Here is a 27,051-nt window from a genome sequence, read left to right as displayed (position 1 = left end):
TGTTCGTCTGTCTGTCTACCCAGGTATTACCCTCGGATTGTCTTACTGGTACTGACCTCAGTTTGCTCTTGACCTGCCTCAACGAACCCAGCTAGTTCCTGACTCGCCTTTCTGCCGCAAGACCTCAGCCTGCCTTTGACCTCGTCTGACTTCCAGTACCTGACCTCTGCTTCGCTGACCACTCCTTGGACTGACCTCTGGAACTTGACCCTTGCCTGTCTGACCTCACCTCCAGATTCTGGCTCTGTTCCTCACCTTGTCATCACCAACACTGTTCTGGTTCTCCTTGTACCAACCAGCCTCCAACTTTGAACCCGATCGCGCTCCCCCTGTGTCCGTGGGCACGTATATTGCCTTACACTCTCCTAGGAGACCCTGTGAGGCCCACCTAAGTCCAAGCGGCCCGGGTCCCTACGGACTCCTCCTGGGGGGACCTCGGGCTTCCAGTGGTGAAGCACTTCCCAGCCTGTGTCTCCTCCAGTGCTCCACCCCCTAGGGGCAATTACCTCCTGTTCCCTTTCAGGAGACTTTCCATCTCTGCCCCAGGACAAGGGTCCACCCCCGAGCGCAACAGTAAAGTTTTCAAGTTAGCCAAATTATGTACTCCCTTCCCAACTGATTCTTTTAATCATCTTTAAATTATTATAAGTGGCAATACTGCAAGTGCATTATGGAATGAGACGCCCGGGTAATATGCTGCAGCGATTTAGTGAAAATATGTATTGTGACGATGCTGACATTAAAGACTATGAAGAAGTACTGGCTCTTGTCGTTTTTTAGTTAACTGTGAGAGCTACGACAAATTATTTCCTCCATTACACTCACAAAAGTATTTTTAAAATGTTTTCTGTATATAAATACATTCTAATAAAAGTAGTTTAAATTTTGCATGTTTTAGGCTTTTTTTTTTGCTTTTTTTTTTTAGCAGTGTGCTTGTTCTTTCATAAATATCTGAGCTGGGGGCAAGATCAGATGCTGCAGTTCTGGAGTTGAAGGGCTAAAATCCAGACATTTCCTGACATTTTAGACCTCTCTAATTAGTCTTCTGTACATGAAGCAGAAATTCAGCAATGTCTGGAAAAATGTATACAGTTGCAAACCTGGGAGGAAGTGGGCAAGACATTTGCTGCCCCCAAATTGTGCTGATCTAGGTACAGGCCTAGTATGCCTAGGGGGAAATCCAGGCCTAGATCCATACCTGGATTGTTACTGCAGTGGATGGACGTCACTACAAGATAAAAGGGATGGGAGTGAAAAAAAAAGCAGTTGGGTATTTCTGACGGGAGAACCATACGATTTCAAATCCACGTGATTCATTTTGTTCTATGGAAAGTCTGCCTGTAATTTATAAAGACAACTACCGACTGCAGTAGAATAACAGTCATCAGCTGCACTGATACAATACCCCTGTATCCACCCTGTCTTGTTTCTAGAACTTCCCAGGTCCTAGAACAAGAAACCCAAACTGTAGCATCTTAATACCTAATTAACACTGTTACCTGACCTGTGAAAAGAGACCGGCACACAATTTCAGGAAATCGACTCATTTTATAGACTTGCAGCGCCACTCTTTGCCAGGTTTGCTCTTTACACAAAGTACAAGACCATGGGAGGATGCTGCCTGCTTTGCTAAACGCAAAAATTCGGGATGATCTGGCACAAAATATGGATTGTGGATTTCCCTGAGTCCGGCATCTGGAGTTAGAGAGCTGCTGTTGCTTTCTCTTCATTCGTTGTAATGCAATGGCTTGGAAGGCCTCAGCAGATCCCAACAACCAAGGAACCCAAGTACCAGGGATTTGCAGCAGCTGCGGAAAGTGAAAGTAAAAATGTGCAGCAGCTGGAGAGGTCCAGGAGCGAGAGAGCAGTTTCTGTTCTTTGTGAGTAGATTTTGAAATCCTGTTGTTTATAATTGAATTAAATCCGATGTAAGAGAATTAAATGTTGGGAAAGCGGGAGTGTCATAAGATTCATTCCTTAGCCGTTGTTTAACCCTTTGTGTGCAAAGTTCTTTAACACGTATATTGCCAAATGAACTGTGAGGTTTTGCAATAAAATATTTAGGATATAATAGGGTATTCATTAATCTTCCATAGGTAGACATATCATGTATCATATTTTTCATCATGGCCCGAGGCTTTTAGTTGGTGCAAAGGCCTCCTGGCTCCTATGTAACATTTACCCGTTCACCAAGTGGTGAAAATGTGCGAATCTGAAAGTTTTTTCGATAATAATACTTCACCCTCAAGAAGAAATATAGGTAACATAACACTGCAGGGGAAATAGCAGTCATACATCTCTGAAAGTCATTTTCTTTAACTTTACAAAATATAATTTACGGTAGGATATGTTATTTTTCTTAGGAGAAATAAGCAGTGAGTAACAGACAGCCTATTATTCACCTTGTGCTTCTATAAATGCAATAGCTAAACAATAAAGTACTCATACATCATCTTAACTGTTATAAAATGGGTCACTATAAATTCAGTGGTATATGGGCTCCTGGTTGGCTGGAGCTTAAGGCTGTGCTCTGAATATTTTGCTTTTACATAATGCAGACTTTTACAAAAAGAATCTGAAAAATAGTTCATATATCATTATGGAGGTTTATATAAGTCAAACACAAAGAAGTCCATATTCAGAAGAAGCATTTAGAAGGATAACTCAGAAGTTATCCTGCTAAATAAATATTTGGGCATTTAGCTGACTATATTTTAGCCAGCTAATAAATTAGCAAACTAGAATTTAGCCAGCTAAATTAGGGGCATAACTAGAGAGGATTTCAGGGTCCGGTCTAGAGCAAATGGAGCCCTATGTGAAAAGAGGTTACAGCCCACCTCACCCCAGTTGAACCCTGCTTCTCTGAGGCAAAGGGTAGGGAAGTCAGACTGGGAGGAGGGAGGCGAAGAACAAACATACTCACAGCACTCAGCCCTCCAGACTGATATGGATTAGCAGCAATGGGCACATGCTATCTCACCCCATTCCCCTCCTCCACCACTCCTGTGCCGGCCTTAGAAATATAAAAATATACAGGCTCAAGATATAGACATGCGTCTACAAAATAAAAATACATTATTTTTCATTTTCTATCAATCACATATCCCTGGATCACATATGACCAGCAGATTTGAGCCAGAAAATCTCCCACACACATTTCAAATTTTGTCTAAATAACCAAGAAGTAGAGCACTCTCCTCGATCAAGGTGCGCAAACAAGGGGGCCACAAACAAGCTTCCAGGGAGCTGCAAATGTCGTACTGCTGGGCAAGGTGCATGTAGCTGCCGGTAGATCCGATCCCACCAGCAGACGAAAAACAGAGAGAGGCCGTACAACCGCCAGTGGACCTCATCTCATTAGCAGCTGAGCAGAGAAGGACATCCCATCTGTGCAGGCCTGTGGTATTAGAACTCACCAGAGTAGCACTTTCTCTATGCTGATCTCGCGATGCACAAGATCTACATGGAGGAAGTGCTAGTCCTGCCAATTGTTAATATTGTGGGGCCTGCACAGAGGAGGAGGCAGTATTATGGGCTTCAGTGCCAGAAGCAGCAACAAGCGATTGGCTCCTCCCCAACAGCCATGCGGCGGCAGTGACAGTGGCAGCATGAATGAGAGAGGCTCTGAGGCTGCTGGCAAAAAAAGAGGGGGCCTGCCTTCAGTGTGTGTGTGTGTGTATGAATGGGAGCTTGTGTGTATGTGTGTGAGTGAGAGGCTGGGTGCCTGCCTGGTGTCTGTGTGTGTGTGTATGTGAGAGAGAGAGAATGGGTGCCTGCCTGGTGTCTGTGTGTGTATGTGGGAGAGAGAGAATGGGTGCCTGCCTGGGGGTCTGTGTGTGAGTGTGAGAGAGAGAGAGAGAGAATGGGTGCCTGCCTGGGGGTCTGTGTGTGTGTGTGTGTGTGAGAGAGAGAGAGAGAGAATGCCTGCCCAGGGGTCAGTCTGTGTGTGTGAGAGAGAGAATGAGTGCCTGACTGGGAGTGTGTGTGTGAGAATGGGTACCTGCCTGGGGTCTTTCTGTGTGTGTGAGAGAGAGAATGAGTGCCTGGGGTCTTTCTGTGTGTGTGTGTGAGAGAGAATGAGTGCCTGGGGAATCAGTCTGTGTGTGTGTGTGTGTGTGTGTGTGTGTGAAAGAATGAGTGCCTGCTGGAGTCTGTGTGTGAGAGAGAGAGAATGAATGTCTGCCCGGGGGTCGGTCTGTGTGTGTGAGAGAGAGAATGAATGTCTGCCCGGGGGTCTGTCTGTGTGTGTGAGAGAGAATGAGTACCTGCCTGTGTGTGTGGGAGAATGAATGGGTACCTTCCTGAGGATTTGTGTAGGTGAGAAGCCTGTGTGTGTATGAGAAAACCTGGGGGAGTAAGCTTTTGTGCGTATGAGAGGAAAGGGAATTAGAGCCTATGTATGAGAGTGTGTGGGTATGTATGAGAGCATGTGTATGTGTGAGAGAGAATGAACATGTGAGTGTGAGTGAGAGAGGATAAAGTTTGGGTGTCCCCCTAGCCCCCTAATCCTCAACAATCTCAGGGTGACTGGAAATCAAGTTGCCAGGTATGGACATCAGGGGCTTTTTTTTTATCATTAGTCTTAATTATTGGGTGTTATTTGACATGTGTGCTGTTTTGAAATTATTTTATTAGTGCTTGGGAAATTTAAAAAAATGTATATGACTTTAATAGATGTTTATTTGTCAGTAGTTTTGAAATATTTATTCTTTTATTAGTATGATTGTACTATTATAATTGATGCTTTATGTTTCTTGATTTTATTATTTTATGAGGAATGGTGGTTGTCATTGTTACATTATAGACAGAGTCTGGATTCTTGGAGTTTCTATTTCAGTTTTTGTCTGCTTGTGATCTTTTATTCTGTATTTGATGAGGGTCTGTCTCTGGCCTTTGCGTGTAACTAACCAAGGTGAGAGATTTTGCAAGCATGAATTGTCTGTGGAAGGATCTATAGCAATTGGGTTTCCCCAGTAAGTGCTGTATTGGTATTCTGGGACTCAGTGTAATATTTACAGTGCTGCTTTTTCACAGGTAGGGTTCTTGTTTGAGTTCTTGGTGTTACTATTGTTACGTTAAGATACGTTTGCAGTATAGATTTTGAATGTCTTTTTACAATGTGTCTGGCAATGGAAGGAGTTTGTGCCACTTTTACTGTGAGGTACCTGACTGGATGTGGTGTGGTATCTGCCTCTTTGTGTATATCTGATTTGTCCTATCAGCAACCTGATATTATATATGTATGTAATTTATATAAATAAATTTATATTAAACATTTATATATTATATAATATATAAATGTATAATATATATATATATATATATATATATATATTATATACATGATATAACCCAACTTTGGTGGATGGGGGGCCCAACAAATTGTATTGATGGAAGGGGTGGCCAAGATTCAAAACGTTTGCTCACCCTGCCCTAGACTATGCATACCTTGGCCTGCCATTAACTGTATCTAGCATTTTGGCTATAAAATATTACAAGAAAAACTCCTTAGAACCCTATATGCAATAGAGAAAGCCTTGGCCAGCAGTGAATCAAGAATTTTAGAAAATGGATGTTATTCAAATAATATTCAGCACCTCATAGATTACACAAAATATACCCATAGTGTCAGGTAACTGTTGGAGACATAAAGAATAAATAGACGATAAAGCATAAATAGAAATGTACAGACAAAAACTGAAGAGGAAATCTGATCAAGACAGATTCTGTATGTAGTGCAACATTACCTTTTCTCATAAAACATCAAACAATAAAATATAAATAATGAATCATAATAGTAAAATCATACTAACAAAAGGAATAAATATTTGAAAACATCAGAATAAAACATCTGATAATTAAAAAATGTTATAAATTTCCCCAAAATACCAATAAAAAATGTCAAAACAGCAGAATTATTCTTTCTAGTAGTATAGTTTTATTATGATTTATGTGTGTGTGAGAAACTGTGTGTGTATGAGGGAGAGAGGGCCTATGTATATGAGAGAGAGTGAATGTATGTGAGAGCATAGGCATGTGTATGAGACAGAGTTTGCGAAAAAATGAACGTACTAGTGTGTATGTATGAGAGAGAAGATAAAGTTTGTGCAGCCCCACCTCCCCCAGTCCACGACAATCTCAGGATGACTGGAAATCAAAAGATCCCACGTATGGAGGTTTTTAAACGCTTATTAGTTTTAATTATAAATGTTATTTGATGTATATTTCAAAACAACTGACGAACAGGAGATCATTCAATAATTAATAAAAACTTTTTTTTAAAGTTCTCAAAAACCAATTAAATATTTCAAAATAACACACATCAAATAACACCCAACAGTTAAATCTAATAAGAATAAAAAAAGAATCTCACACTTGCAATACCTGAGATCTTTTACTTTCCAGTCATCCTGTCAGATTGGGGGAGGAGAGCGGCACAATTTTCCTTTCACACCCATATAACCCTTTTTTGGTGCATAAATTGTATTCCAAAGGGCCATAAAAGTATTTGTTGGGGATACAATTTCAGTCTCATTCCTGTTTTTCTTGTCCCAAGGGGTGGGTTCTTTCTTTTGGGGAGAAGGATAATCCTCCTTATATGTGTGTTGTTATGGCTCTTTGGGACGGGTACCATGACAAAACAAGCTATACTCATTGAATGTGAATGTGAAAAAATCAATAGGAGCAAATAATAAAGTGTCCAGTTACATCTAGGTTTGTCAGCTGTATAGGAGTACAAATGTTTAGCGTCTCTATCTCTGTGTAGGGTCTTGAATCTTTCTTATACTCCATGGTGTGGATTGAACAAGTATCCCAAAAGAGGCTGAGGTATCCTATGTGTGGCTGCATCTGTTTTCCTCACAGTACCTGAGGTCTACGAATACTCCCAATCTCCACTCTGTCAGTGTCCTGCATCCCAGGGGTAGAAACTCCGTTGGGGTGTCCTTCTTTTCATTCTTTTGGGTTTTTCCTCAAAGATGCAGGCCTTCCTGAAGGAAAGGCCTCTACTGGAAAACAGCTGTCAGAGTCTGCCAGTTATGGGTGACAGAAAAAATATTTCTTTCCCTATGCAGTAGGGAAAAACTTCAAACTAAGGGGAAAAAAACTTATCTTAACCTTACTTGGGCATTGTAACTTCCTCTTGGTCTGGGCAAAAAGGTACACAGCCAGGGGCGGCATGGCCTATCGGGCTTCGGGCATGCCCTAGTTGGCCGGTCAGACCAGTCACATGACTGGTATTGATTGCAGCAGCCTCATACCTGCGGAACCTCTGCGATCAATATCAGGCCCTGCAGCAACTCTTCTGACAGAACAGGAGTCTCCCCTGAGGCTCTCAGCTCAGTTCTTAACTTTTGTATTTTGCATGGCTGGAGCTAGCCTCCATGGGCCTTCACCTCTATTTCTTTTTTTTCCCCCACAGCTACATGGGCTGCCTTTTGTTTTTATATTTTTCTCTCATGGCATTGCCAATGAGGTTTGGGACTGAGCTCCTCCTCTTCTCATCTCTGCAGCAGCAGGAAATGCTCCCACCGCCTCCCCTCACACCAGCCCTACCCCTGTCTCTCTGTTACGGAAGGCCTCTCTTTGATCTGTGCTGCTGGCCAGCCTGGCTCCCCTTACACTGGGGCTGTGACAAAATAATAATGTTTCCTCAGCTTCCTGCATCGGGGCCTTTGTGTCCACCTCCTTCTATACCAGTAGCATCAGCAAGTAGCCCTGCCTATATTCCCCCTGAACACCAATGGAAGTAAAAGTGTTTTTTTATGAGAAATAACAGAGGGTGGAGAGTGAGTGAAAATGTCAGTGTGTGTGTGTGTGCATGTATGTGAATCTATGAGTGAGAGAGCCCTGTGTGCAAGGGAGCATGTGTGTGTGTGTCGGCATCAGTGTACGTGAAGGAGCATGTATGTGTGTCAGCATGTGTGTATGTGTGTTTCAGTGTAGATATGTGTGTCAGTGTGAATAGGGAGCTTCTGTGTGCCAGAGACTGTATGTGAGAGAGAAAGTTTCTGCAACAGTCTTAGGATGACTGCAAATTAAAAGTTCCCAAATACATAAAATGGGTAATTTTTAATTTTTATTGGTTTTAATTATTGGGAGTTAATGATTCTGCTGTTTTAAAATATTTTATTGGTGTTTGGTAAATTTTAAAAAATGTGTAGGTTTTTAATTATTGGATATTCTATTCGTCAGCTGTTTTGAAATATTTATTCTTTTTATTATTATGGTTTCACTATTACTGATGATTTATATTTCTTGGTTTAATTGTCTGATGCTTTATAAGGAATGGTTATGTTTCTGTTTTTTCATTGTTGCACTGCATATGGTACTCCTGGGGGAATTCTGTGCTACTGCGGACCACAGAATTTGTGCAGAATTTCCATTTTCTGCGCAGAATTTAGAGAAGGCCAGGCATGCCACAAGCAGAGCCCATCACGCTCGGGGTAAAGAAGGAAGCAGCAGGCCCTGGCTTGCCATGACGGGAGCCCATCTTACTCGCAGTGAAGAAAGAAGCAGCAGGTCCCGCATACCACGGTGCGGCAAAGAAGGAAGCAGCAGGCCCCCTTCGTGTCGCATTGTGGTGAAGAGTGTGCAGGTCCCGGTGAGAGTGAGTTTGTGTGAGAGAATGAGAGGCTATGTAGGGGTGTGTGTGTGTGTGAGAGAGAGAGAGAGCATATATGAGGGTGAGTATGTGTGCCAGAAAGATGGAGTCTATGTGAGGAGATTGTGAGGAATGTGTATATCTGTGAGAGATTGGGAGCTGATATGCGTGAAAAAAGGATAGTGTGTTTGTGAGGGAGTAAGGGTGCTTGTTTCTTTGTGAGAGAGAAGGAGTATGTGTGAAAGGATGTGCGTGTGAGAGAGAGAGAGAGAGGGAGTCAGTATGTGTGTATGTGAGAGAGAGGGAGCCAATGTGCAGAGGTGTGTATGTGAGAGAGATAGGTAGCCTGTGTGATGGTGTATGCATGAGAGAGAAAGGGAGCCTCTATGGATGTGTGTGCTCAAGAAAGAGGAAGCCTGTGTATGTGTGTGTGTGAGAGAGAGGGACAGAGGGAGCCTGTGTGAGGGGCAGTACTGAGAGAGGGGTCAAACTCTGGGAGTGGAGATAGAGTGGAAGGGGTTGAGCCTAGCGGGGAAAGGAAGAGATAGTGGAGGAGTTGTGGGCCTGAGAAGGCAAAGTGAAAGGAGGCTGGCCAGGGGAGTAGGGAGAGAGGGTGAAAGGAGCACTCTTACAATGTACTTCTAGGGAAATTCTGCTCAAAATATTTAAAACTCTGCATCTTTAAGTAATAACTTTTTTCTGTATTAATTTCTGTATTTTAAATTAATTACTTAAAGACTGTCATGTATATTGTTTTATTTTGACCAATATAAAGAATGCAGAATTTTGCAGAATTTTCAATTTTTTGCACAGACTAATGGGCACGGACCAAGAGAGAGATCTTAGGGTGATAATGTCTGGCAACTGAAGCAGCAAAGCAATGTGACAAGGCGATAGCTAAAGCCAGAAGAATGCTGTGCTGCATAGAGAGAGGAATAACCAGCAGGAAAAAGGAGGTGATAATGTCCTTGATGAGGCCTTATCTGGAGTACTGTGTCCAGTTCTAGAGCCCGTATATCAAAAAAGATAGGGACAGGATGGAGGCTGACCAGAGAAGTGTGACCAAAATGTTGCCATGTAAATATCAGAAGAGAGGCTAAAGGATCTGAATATGTATACGCTGGAAGAGAGGAGGTACAGGGGAGATATGATACAGACCTTCAGATACCTGAAAGGTTTTAATGATGCACAAACTTCAAACCTTTTGCATTGGAAATAAATCAGTAGAATTAGGGGTCATGAAGTGAAACTCCAGGGTGGACAACTCAGAACCAACATCAGAAAATATTTCTTCATAGAGAGCGTTGTGGATGCCTGGAATGCTCTTCTGGAGGATGTGGTGAAGATGAAAACAGTCAAGAATTCAAAGTGGCATGGGATAAACACTATGGATCCCTAAAGGCTAGAGAATGGACATGAAGAAAAGGGAGCAGGGGGGTAACTTGTTGGTGTGTCAGTTACTACCCTTAACCAATAAGCCTTGATACTTTTGATGCAACTGCATGGGGCACATTTAAAACTAATCGGAGAAAGTTCTTTTTTACTCAACGCACAATTAAACTCTGGAATTTGTTGCCAGAGGATGTGCTTAGTGCAGTTAGTATAGCTGTGTTTAAAAAAGGATTGGATAAGTTCTTGGAGGAAAAGTCCATTACCTGCTATTAATTAAGTTGACTTAGAAAATAGCCACTGCCATTAGCAATGGTTACATGGAATAGACTTAGTGTTTGGGTACTTGCCAGGTTCTTATGGCTTGGATTGGCCACTGTTGGAAACAGGATGCTGGGCTTGATGGACCCTTGGTCTGACCCAGTATGGCATGTTCTTATGTTCTTATGCTTCAATAGCAGGAGGAAAACGGGAACTGGATTCAGACAACAACCAATGAGGGCCCAGACTTTTATGGTCTGGGGAACTGATAAGCATGGGGGTAACCTGCATGGAGCAGCAATTATTACCTTTAATGGAAAGCAAGGGATTACTACACTTAACAAATAAGCCTTGATGCTTTTGACACAACTAGAACATCAGTCTCTATTTTGACAATGAAGGGTGGAAGAGGAATTGGATTTGGACGACAACCAACATGGGCTCTGACTTTTATGGTCTGGAGTTCTGATATGCAGACATAAGTGAAAAAGCGCAGCACTGCTTCTAAGGCCAAGTCCATAAGCAAAAACATGTCAGTACTGTCTGAATTTTCAAGAAGGCTCATCACCTAGTAAAAATGTTGCTAGCAGTACATTTTTTTATGGGTTATCATAAGGCTTGGGAATAACAGCACAGAGTAGCAGTTGCAGCCACAAACAAAAAGTCATCCAGATAATGGACCACATTCTCCCTACCCGCTACTTGCCCTACCACCCAATGAACGAACATACTAAAAAGTTCAAACAGAGCACAAGAAATAGGCAAACATCAGTCCACATAGAAGCACTTCTCAAATTTAAATCCCAATAGATGAAAACAGTCAGGATGGACAGGTAAAAGTCAGAATGCAGCCTCAATATCCGCCTTGGCCATTAATGCTCCAACTCCTTAGCTCCGTACCACCTGTACCACAGAATCTAAAGAGGAGTAATGCACAGTGCACAATTCCCTAGGAACAAAATCATTCACCGAACCTCCCGCTGGGTAAAAATAAATGATGAAGTAGACTGCACTTCCTTTTTCCTTCTTGGGAATCACCGCCAAAGGGAAGAACACCATCTGCTGATATGGTGGGCTAGAAAAAGGTCCGCCAATTCTACCCATCGATAGCTCCTCACCATGCTCCTGTATTGAGTAACCAACCTAGAGTTAGGAATATGCCCACCCTCCCTGGGGTCAAAGTACAGTATACGAAAGCCCACTAAAAATCCCTCTAACAAGGATTTTGCAGTCCTCTTATCCAGATATCTGTTCAACCATGGATGCATAATTTCAATTCTGACAGGCATGGGGGCTCTGTCCACCAGCTCATTTAGCCAGAGCCACTCTTCTGGGGCAAGATTTTTTGGTGCTGCAAACTGAGCAGTCTGAGAAAATCCAGGTGGACCTATTGAATCGCCAGCATATGTCCGGCATGCCTGCTGGCATTTTGGCCAAGACAGTCGACACAGCTGCATCTCGAAAGGGGCGGCCCACCTCAGCCAGGGCCATCGACTTAGCTCCTGAACCAATAGACTTATTAGTCATCTGTGTCAACCACAACCCACATCCTGCGTAACCCATGTCATAAATTTATTATCCTCTATTTTTATCCCTAAAACACTCATTGTAATTGAGCCAAGCCTACCCTTTGTATTCCTTGTAAGCTGCTATTATCATATCCGAATACATTAATAGTGGGCCATAATGGGGTCACAATGACCCACCACACTAGCTAAGCATAAGAAACAGCGAATCCAATTCAATATATTTCTGGGCTTTTCCCCACACCACATCTTTCTTTGCCTTATTTTTACTTGAGCCACTGTTCCCCCTACGTCCTTCCAATAAACAAAATATATCTAAATACTGTAATTTTTTAACCTTCCTCCACACTGACTTTGCGACCCACTCCCACAATCAGAAAGAGTCACTAGGACTTGTGGGCTCCTCTCACTGCTAGTGGAGGGCATGGCTCCAAAAGAGGAGCCTCCAATTCAGATGAGGAACTAGAAGAACTTGACAGAGACCCAAAAGAGCTCCCATGTCTATGCTTGTGCTTACTCTTCGATGCTTTAATTTTATTTCCATCCTTCGGCAGAGCTCCTGACCCAACCTTAGCATCTTGATCTGCAGGACCCCACCCCCATCTGCGTCCTCTCACTGAGGGCCGCAACTGACTCACCTGCCACTTGCATTCAGAGGAGCAGTAGACTCAGTTTCATTGTCTGTTGGCAAGCCACAAGGTTGTCCCATACCATTCAGACAAATTCTTCATTCCTCCTGTCTGGATGTAACCAGCTGACTGTCTGCTGCCCAAGCCACTGCCCCCATGGTAGATTTTGTGAGCTGCCACACCCAGAGGCAGGGATGAGAGTCATTCTACCCACTGGAACATGAAGAGGCAGCATATAGGAGAGGGGAACTTGCGACCACCCCTAAGGCAAAAGAATGAGGCCAGGACCGAAAGCTGGACGAGCACTCATGGGAAAACCAAAACTTAGTGGAGGCCCATACTGGCTGAAAGAGAAACCCTCCACCTGTCTTGCCAATGGGTTAAGGGGGAGATGCAAGCCTGCAGAATTGGAGCCCAAGCCAGTGGGCCACTGACCATAAGCTCCAGGCATCTGCCCAAATCCCAGACCAGTCTGCCAAGGAGCAAAATCAGGTGCTGGCCATGAAGGGGATAGGGGCGGGAACTGCTCCAGACAACCCACCAACATCTCCTGATACACCAACGGCAAGGGAGGAGCCTCTAATCTCCCCTGCGCTCAAAGAAGGCCTCTTCAACCTTTGAGGACAACCGCTGCTGTTAGCAGCAAAATTGGATAAGGCAGCATCGGGCCTTGCCATGTACCCCACAGTTCACCCTTCTCCCATACCTCTAATCATGGATCCAGCATAAGACCTGCCAAGTCGGATTCCCGGAGCCCTTCCCACCTAGAGCCAGTTCAGGCAGTGCAATACCAACTCTGTGGGCAATAGTGGAAGCAGGGCATCAATCCTCATGTTGCCGTATGAGTATCTGTGGTCTCGCTGCACCTTCTTCTCTCTCCGGAAGAGGTCTTGCTGCAAGTCCGGAGTAGCTGCACAGACACGGCTCGGCAGCTCTATCAGTGCTCTCTCTCTTCAGAAGGGCCCGCATATATTAACGCCAAAGCCTGTGATTTAGTTATTTTCTTCCCTCCCTCCCCTGGCATCTCTAAGGAGTCAAGCAAGGTACGTAGGAGAAAAGAAGGTTCAAAGTCATGAAACAGCTGCTACCACCTATTCTGCTCTCAAGGAAATCCTCGTGGAAGGGAAGGGGTACGGCTAATTTAAAACAAACCCTGTGCAGCTGGACAGTCACTGCTGCTGAGGGTTGTTGCCCGTAGAGATGCATAGGAGAGGTCAAGGCAACCAATTGGCATCTTCGTACTTCCCATCTCTTACTCATGAGACCTGGTGGCCACCTGGGATTGGTCTCGCTGAGCTGAAAATGGAGGGGAAATAAGAAGGAATGGCCATATCTATGGCTGACCTGTGGCACATGTTGTCATAGGCAATGCGGGACCAGCCTGCACTGCCGTTCCAAAATGAAAAGTGATCTAAGAAAATTTGAGGAGTGGTTGAGTGCTCAACAGTTGAAATTTGATGTTAAAAATCATACAGATGAGGTATATAAATCCAAAGGAGCTGTCCAAATGATGGGAGAGAGAAGCTAATTTGCACCAACCAGGAGTGAGATCTGTGAGTGATAGTATTTGATATCAAGGTATCAAAACTGTGACAAGGCTAGAGCTAGAAGAATACTGGGATGCATAGAGAGGCATAACCAGCAGAAAAAGAGAGATTATAATGCCCCTGCCCTGGTCATTGGTGATGCCTCACCTGGAATACTGTGTTTGGTTCTGGAGACCACATCACAGAAAGGATAGAGAGAGGCTAGAGTTATCCCTCTGGCTTTTGCCATAACCTTATCTAGCTGTTTGATGACCTTAAGATCAGATATGATTACCCCTAGACCCTGCTCCAGTTTTGTGCATAGAAGAACTTCACCACTTATACTGTATTGCTCCTTTTGAGTTTTTGCAAACCAAATTCATGACCCTTCAGTTTTTAGCACTACATTTTAGCTGCCAAACTCGACCATTTCTCAAGCTTCACTAGATCTTGCCTGATGTTTTCCATACCTTCTGTGGTATCTATTCTATTGCAGATTTTAGTTTCCTCCACAAAAGGATATACTGCTTGCAGATGCCATATCACAGGGGTTGACGTTGTTGGTCCTGGAGTGTCACAACCAGGTCTGATTTTCAGGACATCCACAATACATATGTATGAGGTATAACTGCATTCACTACCTCCATTGTATGTAAATATATCTCATGCATATTCATTATGGATGTCCTGAAAACCAGACCTTTTTGTGGCAATCCTGGACTGAAGCTGCCTAACCCTGCTATATGACATGAGGATCTAACTATAGTAATACCTACAGGAGAGAAGAGATCAGGGGATTTGATACAGACTTTTAAATACCTGAAAGGTGTTAGTAATACACAAGAGAAAAACCTTTTTTTAATGGAAAATAAGTTATAGAACTAGGGGGAATGATATGAAGATGCAAGGGGGTAAACCCAGGACCAACGTCAGAAAATATTTTTTCATGGAAAGGGTGGTAGATACCTGGAATGCCCTCCTAGTGGAGGTGGTAGAGAAAAAAATGGTACCCAAATTCAAGAAGGCATGGGATAAACACAAAAGATCCCTAGGATGTTATTGATGCATTGGGGTAACCTGCACAGAGAGGCAGTTACAAACCTAACAGAAGGCATGGAGGTAACTTGCACAAAGCATCAATTACAACCCTGAAAAATCTTGCTGGGCAAATTGGGGAAGGGGGGGGATGAATTTTAAAAGTGTTGCTTGCTTTAAAAGACCCATATACACAAGTATATGGGCCACACATGAGCAATACGTAAGAACATAAGAGCATAAGATATGCCATATTGGGTAAGACCAATGGTAAACCAAGCCCAGTATCCTGTTTCCAACAGTGGCTAATCCAAGTCACAAGTACCTGCAAGTACCTGAACATTAGATAGATCACAATCTACTATTTCTTATTAATTACCGTAATAGCAGTTTATGGATTTATCCTCTAGGAACTTATCCAAACCTTTTTTAAACCCAGCTACACTAATTGCTATAACCACATCCTCTGGCAATGAATTCCAGAGCTTAACTATGCACTGAGTGAAAAATAATTTTCTTTGATTTGTTTTAAATGAGCTACTTGCTAACTTCATGGCATTAGTCCTTCTATTATCTGAGAGAGTAAATAACCAATTTACATTAACTTATTCAAGTCCTTTCATGATTTTGTAGACTTCTATCATATCCCTTCTCAATTGTCTCTTCTCCAAACTGAACAGCCTAACTTCATTAGCCTTTACTTTTAGGACAGCCATGCCATGCCCCTTATCATTTTGGTCACCCTTCTCTGCACTTTCTTCAGTGCAGCAATATCCTTTTTGAGATGCGGTGACCAGAACTGCACACAGTATTCAAGGTGTGGTCTCACCATGGAGCAATACAGAGGCATTATGACATCCTCCATTTTATTTTCCATTTCCTTCTTAATAATTCCTAACATTCTGTTTGCTTTTTTGATTTCTACAGCACACTGGGCCAACGATTTCAATGTATTATCCACTATGACACCTAGATCTCTTTCCTGGGTGGTAACTCCTAAGATAGAACCTAACATTGTGTAAGTTATTTTTCTCTATATGCATCACTTTGCACTTGACCACATTAAATTTAATCTACCATTTGGAAGCCAAATCTTCCAGTTTCGCAAGATCCTCCTGCAATTCATCACAATCTGCTTGAGATTTAACTACTCTGCATAATTTTGTGTCATTCGCAAATTTGATCACCTCACTCATTGTACCGCTTTCCAGATCATTTATAAATATACAAGCCGTTAAGCCCGTTAAAACGGGCTACATCCCTCTGTCTCTCACCTCCCCCTCTTTCTCTCTCCCCTCACTCTTCACCACCTCCTACCTCCCTCCCTCCCTCACCCACTCCTCCCCACCCTCCCTCTCCTCTCTCCCTCTCCTCTCACTCAGTCCCTCCCTCCCACTCAGTCTCACTCACTCCCTCCCCCCTCTCTCTCACTCAGTCCCACTCACTCTGTCCCCACTCCCTCCGTCCCCTCCCTCAGTCCCACTCCCTCCCTCCCTCTCTCTCCCTCAGTCCCACTCCCTCCCTCCCACTCAGTCCCTCCCCCTCACTCAATCCCTCCCTCCCACTCAGTCCCTCCCTCTCCCTCACTCACTCCCTCCCCCCCTCTCTCCCTCCCTCTCACTCACTCAGTCCCACTCACTCTCCCTCAGTCCCACTCCCTCCCTCCCACTCAGTCCCTCCCTCTCACTCAGTCACTCCCTCCCACTCTCTCTCTCCGTCCCTCCCTCCCACTCAGTCCGTCCCTCCCTCTCTCTCTCTTCTCCCTCCCTCGCTACTGGCTGCTACCGCCGTCGCCGCTACCGCCGTCGCCGCCGCTCGCTACCGCCGCCCGCTACCGCCGTCGCCCGCTACCGCCGTCGCCGCCCGCTGCCGGTACCGCCGCCGCTCGCTACCGCCGTCGCCGCTCGCTACCGCCGTCGCCGCCCGCTGCCGGTACCGCCGCCGCCGCCGCCCGCTGCTGCCACTGGACGCCGCCATTGTTTTCTTTCAGACGCTTGCTCAGAGCGACGTGCTCGCCCGCACATGCGCGGTAGAGCTGGTCTCTACTGCGCATTTGCGGCACGTCGGTCAAGCTTCGTTTATCTAGTAAGATTAAAAAGCACTGGTCCAAGTACAGATCCCTGAGTCACTCCACTGTTTACCTTTTTCCACTGTGAAAACTGACCATTTAATTCTACTCTCTGTTTTCTGTCTTTTAACCAACTTGCAGTCCACAAAAGGACATCGCCTCCTAGCCCAGGACTTTTTAGTTTTATTAGAAGCCTCTCATGCGGGACTTTGTCGAACGCCTTCTGAAAATCCAAATACCCCACATCTACCGGTTCACCTTTGTCCACATGTTTATTCACCCCTTCAAAAAAAATGTAGGAGATTTGTGAGGCAAGACTTCCCTTGGGTAAATCCATGTTGGCTGTCTCCCATCAAACCATGTCTATCTAAGTTTTTGTGATTTTATTCTTTATAACAGTTTCTACAATTTTTCCCGGCACTAAAGTCAGTCTCACCGGTCTATAGTTTCCCGGATCATCTCTGAATCCCTTTTTAAATATAGGGATTACATTGGCCATCTTCCAATCTTCAGGTTCATCGGATGATATTAATGATAGGTTACAAATTTTTACTAATAGGTCTGAAGTTTCATTTTTTAGTTCTTTCAGCCACAAATTCTGTGCGTATATACGCGTGTTCATGAAAAAAAAAAAAAAAAAGCGGCGTGTTGGGGCGTTCCAGCACAAGGCCAAAATTTATGGGCATAAAGCCATATTTTAAATCTGGCTTCCGCAGTTCTCCTAGCCGGGCCTGTTTACTTCTGTTCTTGATGAGGTGTAAGTCTGCATACATTTCTGTTAAGGTCTAAAATGACTGAGTGAGGGGGTCCAGATTAACTGGGAGGATTGCAGGCTGAAGAACTAGAGGGGTCTGGATGAACTCAAGATGGACTGGGCAAACAGGGAATGTCCTTCATGCGAGCATGTTTTAAAATCCCCTTACCTGCTGCATTAAAGCCGACAAAGTCCTAAGGAAGATATGCCATATAAGGCCTAGATTCATCAAGCTATGTTTTTTCGCATGGGGGTGTGTGGCTGTATTAGTGTGTGGCTGTATTAGTGGGGCTCCTTCCCAGAAAACACATTTCGGCTGTATGGCACTTTTTTTGTGTTGTGGCCAAACATCATGACACAAAAGAATATTATGGTGGCCCCAACCTCATGGGACCGCCATCATCTTAAAGGACTGCTGGCCCTCAAAAAACAAAACTGTGACCAAATGGGGAGGTTGAGCTGGGGCCACCCCCCCCCCCCCCCCCCACCTAAAGAATTTAAGTATCATCCTCCCTATAATATAGAAACACTAAAAGACAAATTAGAAGAAAAACTAACTGAATTTGACTATAATGACTGCTGTTCCAGAACTACAGCATGGATGCAAACAACCAACAAACTAGCCGATGAGATAAACCCCATAAAAGTTATATGCATCCAAGAGCCAACACAAATGAATCCCTGGCATAATGAAAAGATAAAAGAAGTCAAAAGAAATCTTAGGAAAAAAGAAAAAGAATGGAAAAAAGATAAAACAACCGAAAACCTAACTAAATTTAGAAAACACCTAGCATATTACAAACAAGTAATTCTTGATGCGAAAAAACATTAAAAACACTAAAATAGAAAAATTTGCAAATAACCCAAGAACCTTATTTAACATAGTTAAAAAATCTCAACAATGACAAATCAGAATCTCCCCAAAACCTACCAGAAAATAGGTGTAACTGTTATACACTGGTGGTTTTGTGTGCCCATGGGCCTCAGCCCGACCCAGACCTTCTAAGCCGAGCCAAGGGTTGACGGTGGCTCTGCATGGCTGACAGTCTACCCTCCGCCAGGCCGGCAAGCTCCCATGGCCAAACATCCGAGGATGTTGGAAGGTGAATGGTCCTCCGACCATTCCAGGCCCTTTCGGACCTGCTGCGAGCAGCATGGAGCAGCAGGCCTGGCCTGAGGTTGAGGGCAGACGGGCCTTGACATGAAGACATGACTGTGGATTGGCTGACGCAATGGCATCCAAGGACGAAGACACATGGCTGATGCAACGGCATCACAAGGCACGAAGACTCGGGGTTGATGCAACGGCATCCATGGCGAGGACACAAGGCTGATGCAACGGCATCCACGACGTAGACACTTGGGAACGATGCGGACAGCATCCAGACGAGACTCTTGACATCACATAGGCAACACGAGGCATGGACATTGGCACTGTCTCTCAGGGCGCCCTACTCAGGCCACCCGCGGGACTGAGTCGCGGACCACCCTGTCCGTTACGCGCGCTACACAGCCCTTGCAGACTGGTCACGGACCACGTCGGGAGCGGGACAGCACAGGAACACACATCAGGACTTGACGGCTCAGGAGCACAGGACAACCGTCCACCGGCAGGCAGTCCACCCAGGAGTACTGCATCTGAGGGACTCCCGGCCTACCGGTACAAGAAGGCTGGAGAGCGTAGACGAGGCATGGAGTAGGAAGGAACATCACGGAAGGCAGGAACACCAGGACGTAGGAGAACGAAGACACCTGGACATGGACCTCATGCATGAAGACTTGAACATGGAACAATGAGAAGACATCATGATGAGGAGCTCCATGAGAAGAAGACCTTACACGGACTCTGGCAGGCAGGAGCCTCCAGAGTGAAGAGACGACGACGATGCAAGGCCCTGGACAACTAACGGAGCAGCCCTTTATAGGGCTGAGGCAGGAAACAGTCCCAAAGGTGGGGCCAAGACACTTCCTGTGTCTGGCCCTTTAAATATAGAAGAAAGACGAGGCCGCGCGCCTAAGAGAGTGCAGGAGCTGTGCAGGACCGCGGACAGTGGCCTGCACCGACGTACAGCGCGTAGGAGCGTCAGACGAGGCAGGGCTGAGCCTGAGCGCAGGCTCTAATGTCGGCAGCGGCTCCAGCCGCTGCGGGAGGCCCCGGGGGCAGCTCCAGCCGCTACTCGAGCCCGGGGCTGCGGCCTTAGTGCCGCGAAGATGGTGATGACGTCGGGGGCACTCCCAGCCCCGAAGAAGGCCGTGGCTCCGGCCACGGAAGACAGGGTGAAGCAGGGCGGCCTCCTGGCTGCGTGGGCAGGCCGGCGGCATCCTGCTGTGTCGGCTGAAGACAACAACGTGGGGTAAGTGGCCTGCTCGCGGGGGGACCAGCGGGCAGCGCTGTTCATAACAGTAACGAAATAGCAAAGTTTTTCAGTGACAAAATTGCAAACTTAAAAACCAAAATCACAAACACAACTAAACAAGAAATTAAAATGTAAAAAAAGAGACTACATTATTTACTTTATTTATTTAAGTTCTTTTAATATACCGATGCTCAAGACAAGGTCTTATCGTACCGGTTTACAATAAACAAGGGGAAACCAGTTAACATAGGAAGTGAAAAAAAAGTTACATTAAAACAGGGAAATCGAACATGGTAGATATAGAAACATAGAAACATAGAAACATAGAAATGACGGCAGAAGAAGACTGAATGGCCCATCCAGTCTGCCCAGCAAGCCTCACACATTTTTTCTCTCATTCTTATCTGTTACTCTTAGCTCCTTGTTCTATTCCCCTTCCACCCCCACCATTAATGTAGAGAGCAGTGATGGAGCTGCATGCAAGTGAAATATCTAGCTTGATTAGTTAGGGGTAGTAGGGGCGATAAGCAAGCTACACCCATGCTTATTTGTTTTACCTAGACTATGTTGTACAGCTCTTGTTGGTTTTTTTTTTTCTTCTCCCCTGCTGTAGAAGCAGAGAGCCATGCTGGATATGCATTGAAAGTGAAGTATCAGGCACATTTGGTTGGGGTAGTAACCGCCGTAACAAGCCAGCTACTCCTCGCTTTGTGATTGCGAATCCTTTTTTTTCTTCACCCCTGTCGTTGAAGCTATGCAGGATATGCGTGAAGCATCAGTTTTTTGTTTTTGTTTTTTTTTTTTTTTTTCCCCCCTGCCGTTGAAGCAGAGAGCTATGCTGGAAATGCGTGATGTATCAGTCTTTCTCCCATGCCGATGCAGCAGAGAACCATGCTGGATATGCATGGAAAGTGAAGTATCAGGCACATTTGGTTTGGGGTAGTAACTGCCGTAACAAGCCAGCTACTCCCCGCGTTTTGAGTGCGAACCCTTTTTCTTCTCCTTTGCCGTTGTAGCAGAGAGCTCTGCTGGATGTGTGAAGTATCAGTTATTCTTCTCCCCTGTCATTGAAGCAGAGAGCTATGCTGTATATGCATTGAAAGTGAAGGAAAGGATAGATAATTACTATTCTAAACATAAAGAAGAGTCAATCGGCCAGAGTGGTTGCTTCTATGTTAAACTTAAATACATTAAATAAATATTTAACGAGATATCGGACCTGGAAGTTGAATCAACGCTAAAAAAGTTAAATCCAGCCCCACATATAATTGACACACTACCAACTATGGACATAAAAAAAGTAGCCAACACAGTATCTCCAATATTAGCAAAAATCATAAACCTATCCTTAGAGGAGGGAGCAATGCCAGATATACTAAAAGGGGCAATCATCAAACCAATTATAAAGAAAAAAAAACAATGACCCACTTATATTGAGCAACTACAGACCAGTGTCAAGTCTACCATTAATTGCAAAATTAATAGAAAAACTGTACAAAAACAACTGGCTGAACACTTGGATAACAATAATATACTGTATCCATCGCAGCATGGCTTCCGTAAACATTACAGCACAGAGACACTGTTGTTTTCACTAACAGACATTATTTTGAAGGGTTTTGATAGTGGAAAACATTACATTATAGTGATGCTAGACCTGTCATCAGCTTTTGGCACAGTAAACCATGATATACTATTAAAAAGACTAGAAGAAATAGGACTCCATAGCAAAACAATCAACTGGTTCAAATCATATCTAAATAACAGATTTTTTTCAAGTACAGATCAAAGACGTAATATCAGGAAAAATAAACCTTCAAACAGGAGTACCACAGGGATCAGCCTTGTCCGCAACACTCTTTATGCCACCTACTGGCAGGCCTGGATATCATACATTACATATATGCGGATGACATTCAACTAATCCTACCCATCGACGATACAATTGAAAAAACACTAAACCTAGCTAACATGTACCTAGATATTATCAAACAGCTACTAAACCAAATGGAGCTAGTTATTAACATTGAAAAAACCAAATTTCTACATTTAGAACGAAAGAATATTGAGGTCATTCTAAACCCAATTATGCTTAAAAATAACCAGAAAATAGAATTATCAGAGAAAGTACGAAACCTCGGAGTGATAATAGACACAGAACTCAGCATGAAACAACACATATCTTTAAAAGTTAAGGAAGGCTATGCAAAGCTCATGATTCTCAGGAGATTAAAACCATTACTAACACCTACAAACTTCCAAACTGTGCTACAAGCTTTAATATTTGCAAGCACTGATTACTATAACGCCATACTATTAGGATTACCATACACAAACCTAAGACCACTTCAAATGCTAGAAAACACTGCAGCAAGAATTCTGACTGGTAAAAGAAAAAGAGACCACATTACCGAAACTCTAGCAGAATTACACTGGTTACCCATTGAGCAAAGAATACAGTACAAAACACTATGCACAATACACAAATTAATACATAATGATAAAGCAGAATGGCTGAACACAGCACTACGTGTACATATATCCCACATAGAAACCTGAGATCAGCTAACAAAACACTCCTAACCATCCCTTCTGTCAGAACAGCAAGACTAACCCATGTTAGAGAACGGGCATTATTATTAGCAGGACCTATATACTATGGAACACCATGCCACTAGAGATCAGATTACAAAGAGACATCAAAACTTTAAAAAAAAAGTTTAAAAACTTAAGCTTATCACAAAGAGAATGGAGAATAGAAAGTAGAAGGGGACAGGCAGTAGAACATCTGCACACAGCACTTAATATGTGACATTTTATTATTTTATCTCACTGCTAACATAAGAAGAAATATACAGCTTATAAAATTATACTTGTAACTAAAATGATACCTGTATAAAAGGACAAGATTTATCACATTCACCAAATAGTATTTATCATAAAACTATGTAGCCGAATCTTAATGGCACCTGTCTAGAATGTATGTTCCTATACATTTATCAACATTAATTTATGTGCCTTCCTGTAAACCATTGTGATGGTATTTAACTTAACGAAGGTATAGAAAAGATTTTAAATAAATAAAATAAATAAATATCCAACCCCCCACCCACCTGGACCCTCCCCCTAGGCTCTAGTTCCCCCTGGTCCCCCCAGCCCTCCCAAAGGCTCCTATACCCAATCCCCCGGCCCCTCAAAGGCTCCAATACCCAACCACCCTTGCCCCCCCCAAAGGCTCAAGCTCCTCACGCCACCCCTCTCCTCGATCTTGTTTCAGGGATGGGTGCATCTTCGCATCTGTCCTGGTAGGCACCTTTTGCAAAAATTGCGCCAACCTGATCTTGCCCCAGCCATGTGAGGGGGTAAGGGCCGGGGATCGGATTTTGGAAAATAGCGCTGAATGGGACAGGTGCAAGGGTGTGCGCGCCCCTGATGCGTGATCCAGGATAAGGTATGGAGGGCTCTGGTGGGGGCAGGAGTAGGGGGCTTGAGCCTTAGGGGGTTAGACTTCAACCCCCTAAGGCTCAAGCCCCCTACTCCTGCTGCTGCCACCATGTACTTATTTCCTCTAACTTTTCATTTTGGGGGGAGTCAAGGCTGCCTTTGCCAGTGGCCCTGGGTTGAAACAGGGATCAGTACTGACTGCCACTCAACCTCCTCGTTTGGCTGCACTTTTTTTTTTATGGCCGCTTTAACTGTGCGTCAGGAGCTTCTGGACCTGGTTAGGGTACAGTGCCTCCCGCTGCATATCTAGCGCTTCCCTAGGAGGTGCTGTTATTTTCTCACAGCCGACTACCTTGTCGGTTGGTCATGATAAAATATTTGTATCAAATTGCTTATTAATGACCTTATTTGCATGCATTTTTATTATTGATGCATGCAATCGCATGCAAAAAAGGTTATTGTAGTAGGGGAGAGTATCTGGCGGGAAGATGCAAAATAATCCCATATATATCATGAGCTATATAACATGCATTAAAGCCTTAATGCAGCTTGATGAATGTCCAGTAAATTTGCTCAAGTAACTGCTTTAAATTAGGAGCACACATATACGTGGTAGGCATATTTTAAATCATATGTTTGCAACTGCATGAACGATTTAAAATTCCAGTTTATGGGTGCCCATGCACTGATTTTAAAGTTATTCTCCCTATGCATTGTTTGTATCTTTTTTCTACCTTCATTTTATTATGTTACTATGCTAGGAAAATGGAGGTTACATTGCCTCTCTATAAGTGTGATGAGACCTAATTTGGCATACTGTGTTCAATTGTGTAGAATGCACTTTCAAAAGGGTATAAACCAGAGTCAGTCCAGAGGGCAGCTACTGAAATGGTCAACAGTTTTCATAATAAAATGAGACAAGGTGCCCAGTTCTACCCCTTATTAGGAGTGGTTTCCCCTTAGTGGAAAAGCAGCAGTGGCCTCAGGTGTGTTTGCCAGCAGTATGAGTCAAGAGGTCTTCATCTAGACTCTGCCCTAAATGTGAGGTCAATATACTGTAGGTGTATGAGTGTTGTATACCTCTCCCCATTGGGAAAGGTTTGAGATCTATCAAAACTCATGTGTCCATGTGAGACAAGATTTAGTTGAGAACAAGTATCTCTCATTGCGGAGGACACTGGGTAGGCCTTATCCCTCCATGCTAAGAGAAAAAAAAGTGTTCCTACATAGAGAAGGTGGCTGGGACCTAGGGAGAGGTTGGCCATACCTTACTGAGAAGACTCGAAAGAGTCAAGGATCAGCCTTAGCATAGGGCTGGATGGAGCAGGTGTCACTCCTTATAGTGGACATTTGATGGGCCTTATCCCTGCATAGAGAAGGACTAGGGAGTTGAGAAGAAGGAGAACTTCAGGATTCCGGGGGGGGATTCCTGGGATTGCAGAAAGTGGTTAGAAAAGTACCTGAGAAAGTAACAGATTCAGAGAAGTCCCAAGAGAGAAAGGGGTTCTGCAGAATCATGGATAAGAATGATTTGCATGGGAAAATCTACAGTGTTGATTGACCAAGCAAATTAACCAGAAGCTCCCCAAAAAGGAAGGAGAAAGGAGTGAAGATCCGCTATACCCAAAGGTACTGGTAGGGCCTAGAGTGGAAGGATACCTGTCCCAAAGAGCTTACCTCTGATGGAAAGTATGTGTGAAAGACTGAAATCAGTTTTTTTAAATTTATGTATTTTGTGTAGTGTGGTACTGTACCCTCTAGTATACTGTTGGCCTTTGTTTTATTTGCTTGCCACCAGTTTGCTGTAAAGATTTTTTATTTTGAACAATATATTGGAAAGTGAGTTTTTGGAGTGTCTGACTGATATGCAGAAGAGCCCTGGCGTGAATAAAAACCCTCAGGTTCTTGAAAAATACATGTTATTCCCCCTGTGCGGAAACCCCGAGAGGTCATGGGATCTTGCGTAGTCCATGATCCTGCCTGTGTGCCCCCATGCCCAAAACCTTACCGAGAAACAGGCTACAAAAGCCTTTAGATTGATATCCATCTGCCTCATGACAGTTAAGAGTTGAATGTCTCATAAAAAGCTCACACTAAATGATAATAAAACCGGTCATCATATTGAACAGGTATCCCATTCTTAATGCTCCTACCTTGTTTGAGTTTGAAGGCAATGTTATTCCTATATCATAAGAACATGCCATACTGGGTCAGACCAAGGGTCCATCAAGCCCAGCATCCTGTTTCCAACAATGGCCAATCCAGGCCATAAGAACCTGGCAAGTACCCAAAAATTAAGTCTATTCCATGTTACCGTTGCTAGTAATAGCAGTGGCTATTTTCTAAGTCAACTCAATTAATAGCAGGTAATGGACATTTCCTCCAAGAACTTATCCAATCCTTTTTTAAACACTGCTATAGTAACTGCACTAACCACATTCTCTGGCAACAAATTCCAGAGTTTAATTGTGTGTTGAGTGAAAAAGAACGTTCTCCGATTATTTTTAAATGTGCCACACGCCAACTTCATGGAGTGCCCCCTAGTCTTTTTATTATCCAAAAGAGTCAATAACCGATTCACATCTACCCGTTCTAGACCTCTCATGATTTTAAACACCTCTATCATATCTCCCCTCAGCCGTCTCTTCTCCAAGCTGAAAAGTCCTAACCTCTTTAGTCTTTCCTCATAGGGGTGCTGTTCCATTCCCCTTATCATTTTGGTAGCCCTTTTCTATACCTTCTCCATCGCAATTATATCTTTTTTGAGATTCGGCGACCAGAATTGTACACAGTATTCAAGGTGCGGTCTCACCATGGAGCGATACAGAGGCATTATGACATTTTCTGTTTTATTCACCATTCCCTTCCTAATAATTCCCAGCATTCTGTTTGCTTTTTTGACTGCCGCAGCACACGGAACCGACAATTTCAATGTGTTATCCACTATGACGCCTAGATCTCTTTCTTGGGTTGTAGCACCTAATATGGAACCTATCATTGTGTAACTATAGCAAGGGTTATTTTTCCCTATATGCATCACCTTGCACTTATCCATATTACATTTCATCTGCCATTTTGATGCCCAATTTTCCAGTCTCACAAGGTCTTCCTGCAATTTATCACAATCTGCTTGTGATTTAACTACTCTGAACAATTTTATATCATCTGCAAATTTAATTATCTCTCGCATCATATTTCTTTCCAGATCATTTATAAATATATTGAAAAGTAAGGGTCCTAATACAGATCCCTGAGGCACTCCACTGCCTACTCCCTTCCACTGAGAAAATTGTCCATTTAATCCTATTCTCTGTTTCCTGTCTTTTAGCCAGTTTGTAATCCACGAAAGGACATCGCTACCTATTCCATGACTTTTTACTTTTCCTAGAAGTCTCTCATGAGGAACTTTGTCAAATGCCTTCTGAAAATCCAAGTACACTACATCTATCGGTTCACCTTT

The 27,051-nt window shown here is 43.7% G+C and overlaps 1 protein-coding gene and 1 long non-coding RNA gene across 4 annotated transcripts in view; one reads left to right on the top strand and one right to left on the bottom strand.

Moving 5' to 3' along the window:
- Positions 1–1,744, bottom strand: part of LOC115091580 — a 72,393-nt gene extending 70,649 nt beyond the window's left edge. Inside the window, exon 1 of one of the 2 annotated variants that reach the window (XR_003856774.1) lies at positions 1,505–1,744. This is a non-coding gene — a long non-coding RNA (uncharacterized LOC115091580). The remainder of the gene's footprint in view (positions 1–1,504) is intronic. The other variant, XR_003856776.1, reaches the window with a different exon arrangement.
- A 12-nt stretch (positions 1,745–1,756) lies between these two features.
- Positions 1,757–27,051, top strand: part of FUT10 (fucosyltransferase 10) — a 156,780-nt gene continuing 131,485 nt past the window's right edge. The window contains exon 1 of one of the 2 annotated variants that reach the window (XM_029601741.1): positions 1,757–1,880. In XM_029601741.1, coding sequence (XP_029457601.1) covers positions 1,830–1,880 — 51 coding nt within the window. In that variant the 5' untranslated portion in view covers positions 1,757–1,829. The remainder of the gene's footprint in view (positions 1,881–27,051) is intronic. The other variant, XM_029601736.1, reaches the window with a different exon arrangement.

This window comes from Rhinatrema bivittatum, chromosome 1, assembly GCF_901001135.1.
Source record: "Rhinatrema bivittatum chromosome 1, aRhiBiv1.1, whole genome shotgun sequence".
NCBI lineage: Eukaryota > Metazoa > Chordata > Amphibia > Gymnophiona > Rhinatrematidae > Rhinatrema > Rhinatrema bivittatum.
Note: the sequence above shows the minus strand (reverse complement) of the source record. Positions and strands in the feature narration are given on the sequence as shown.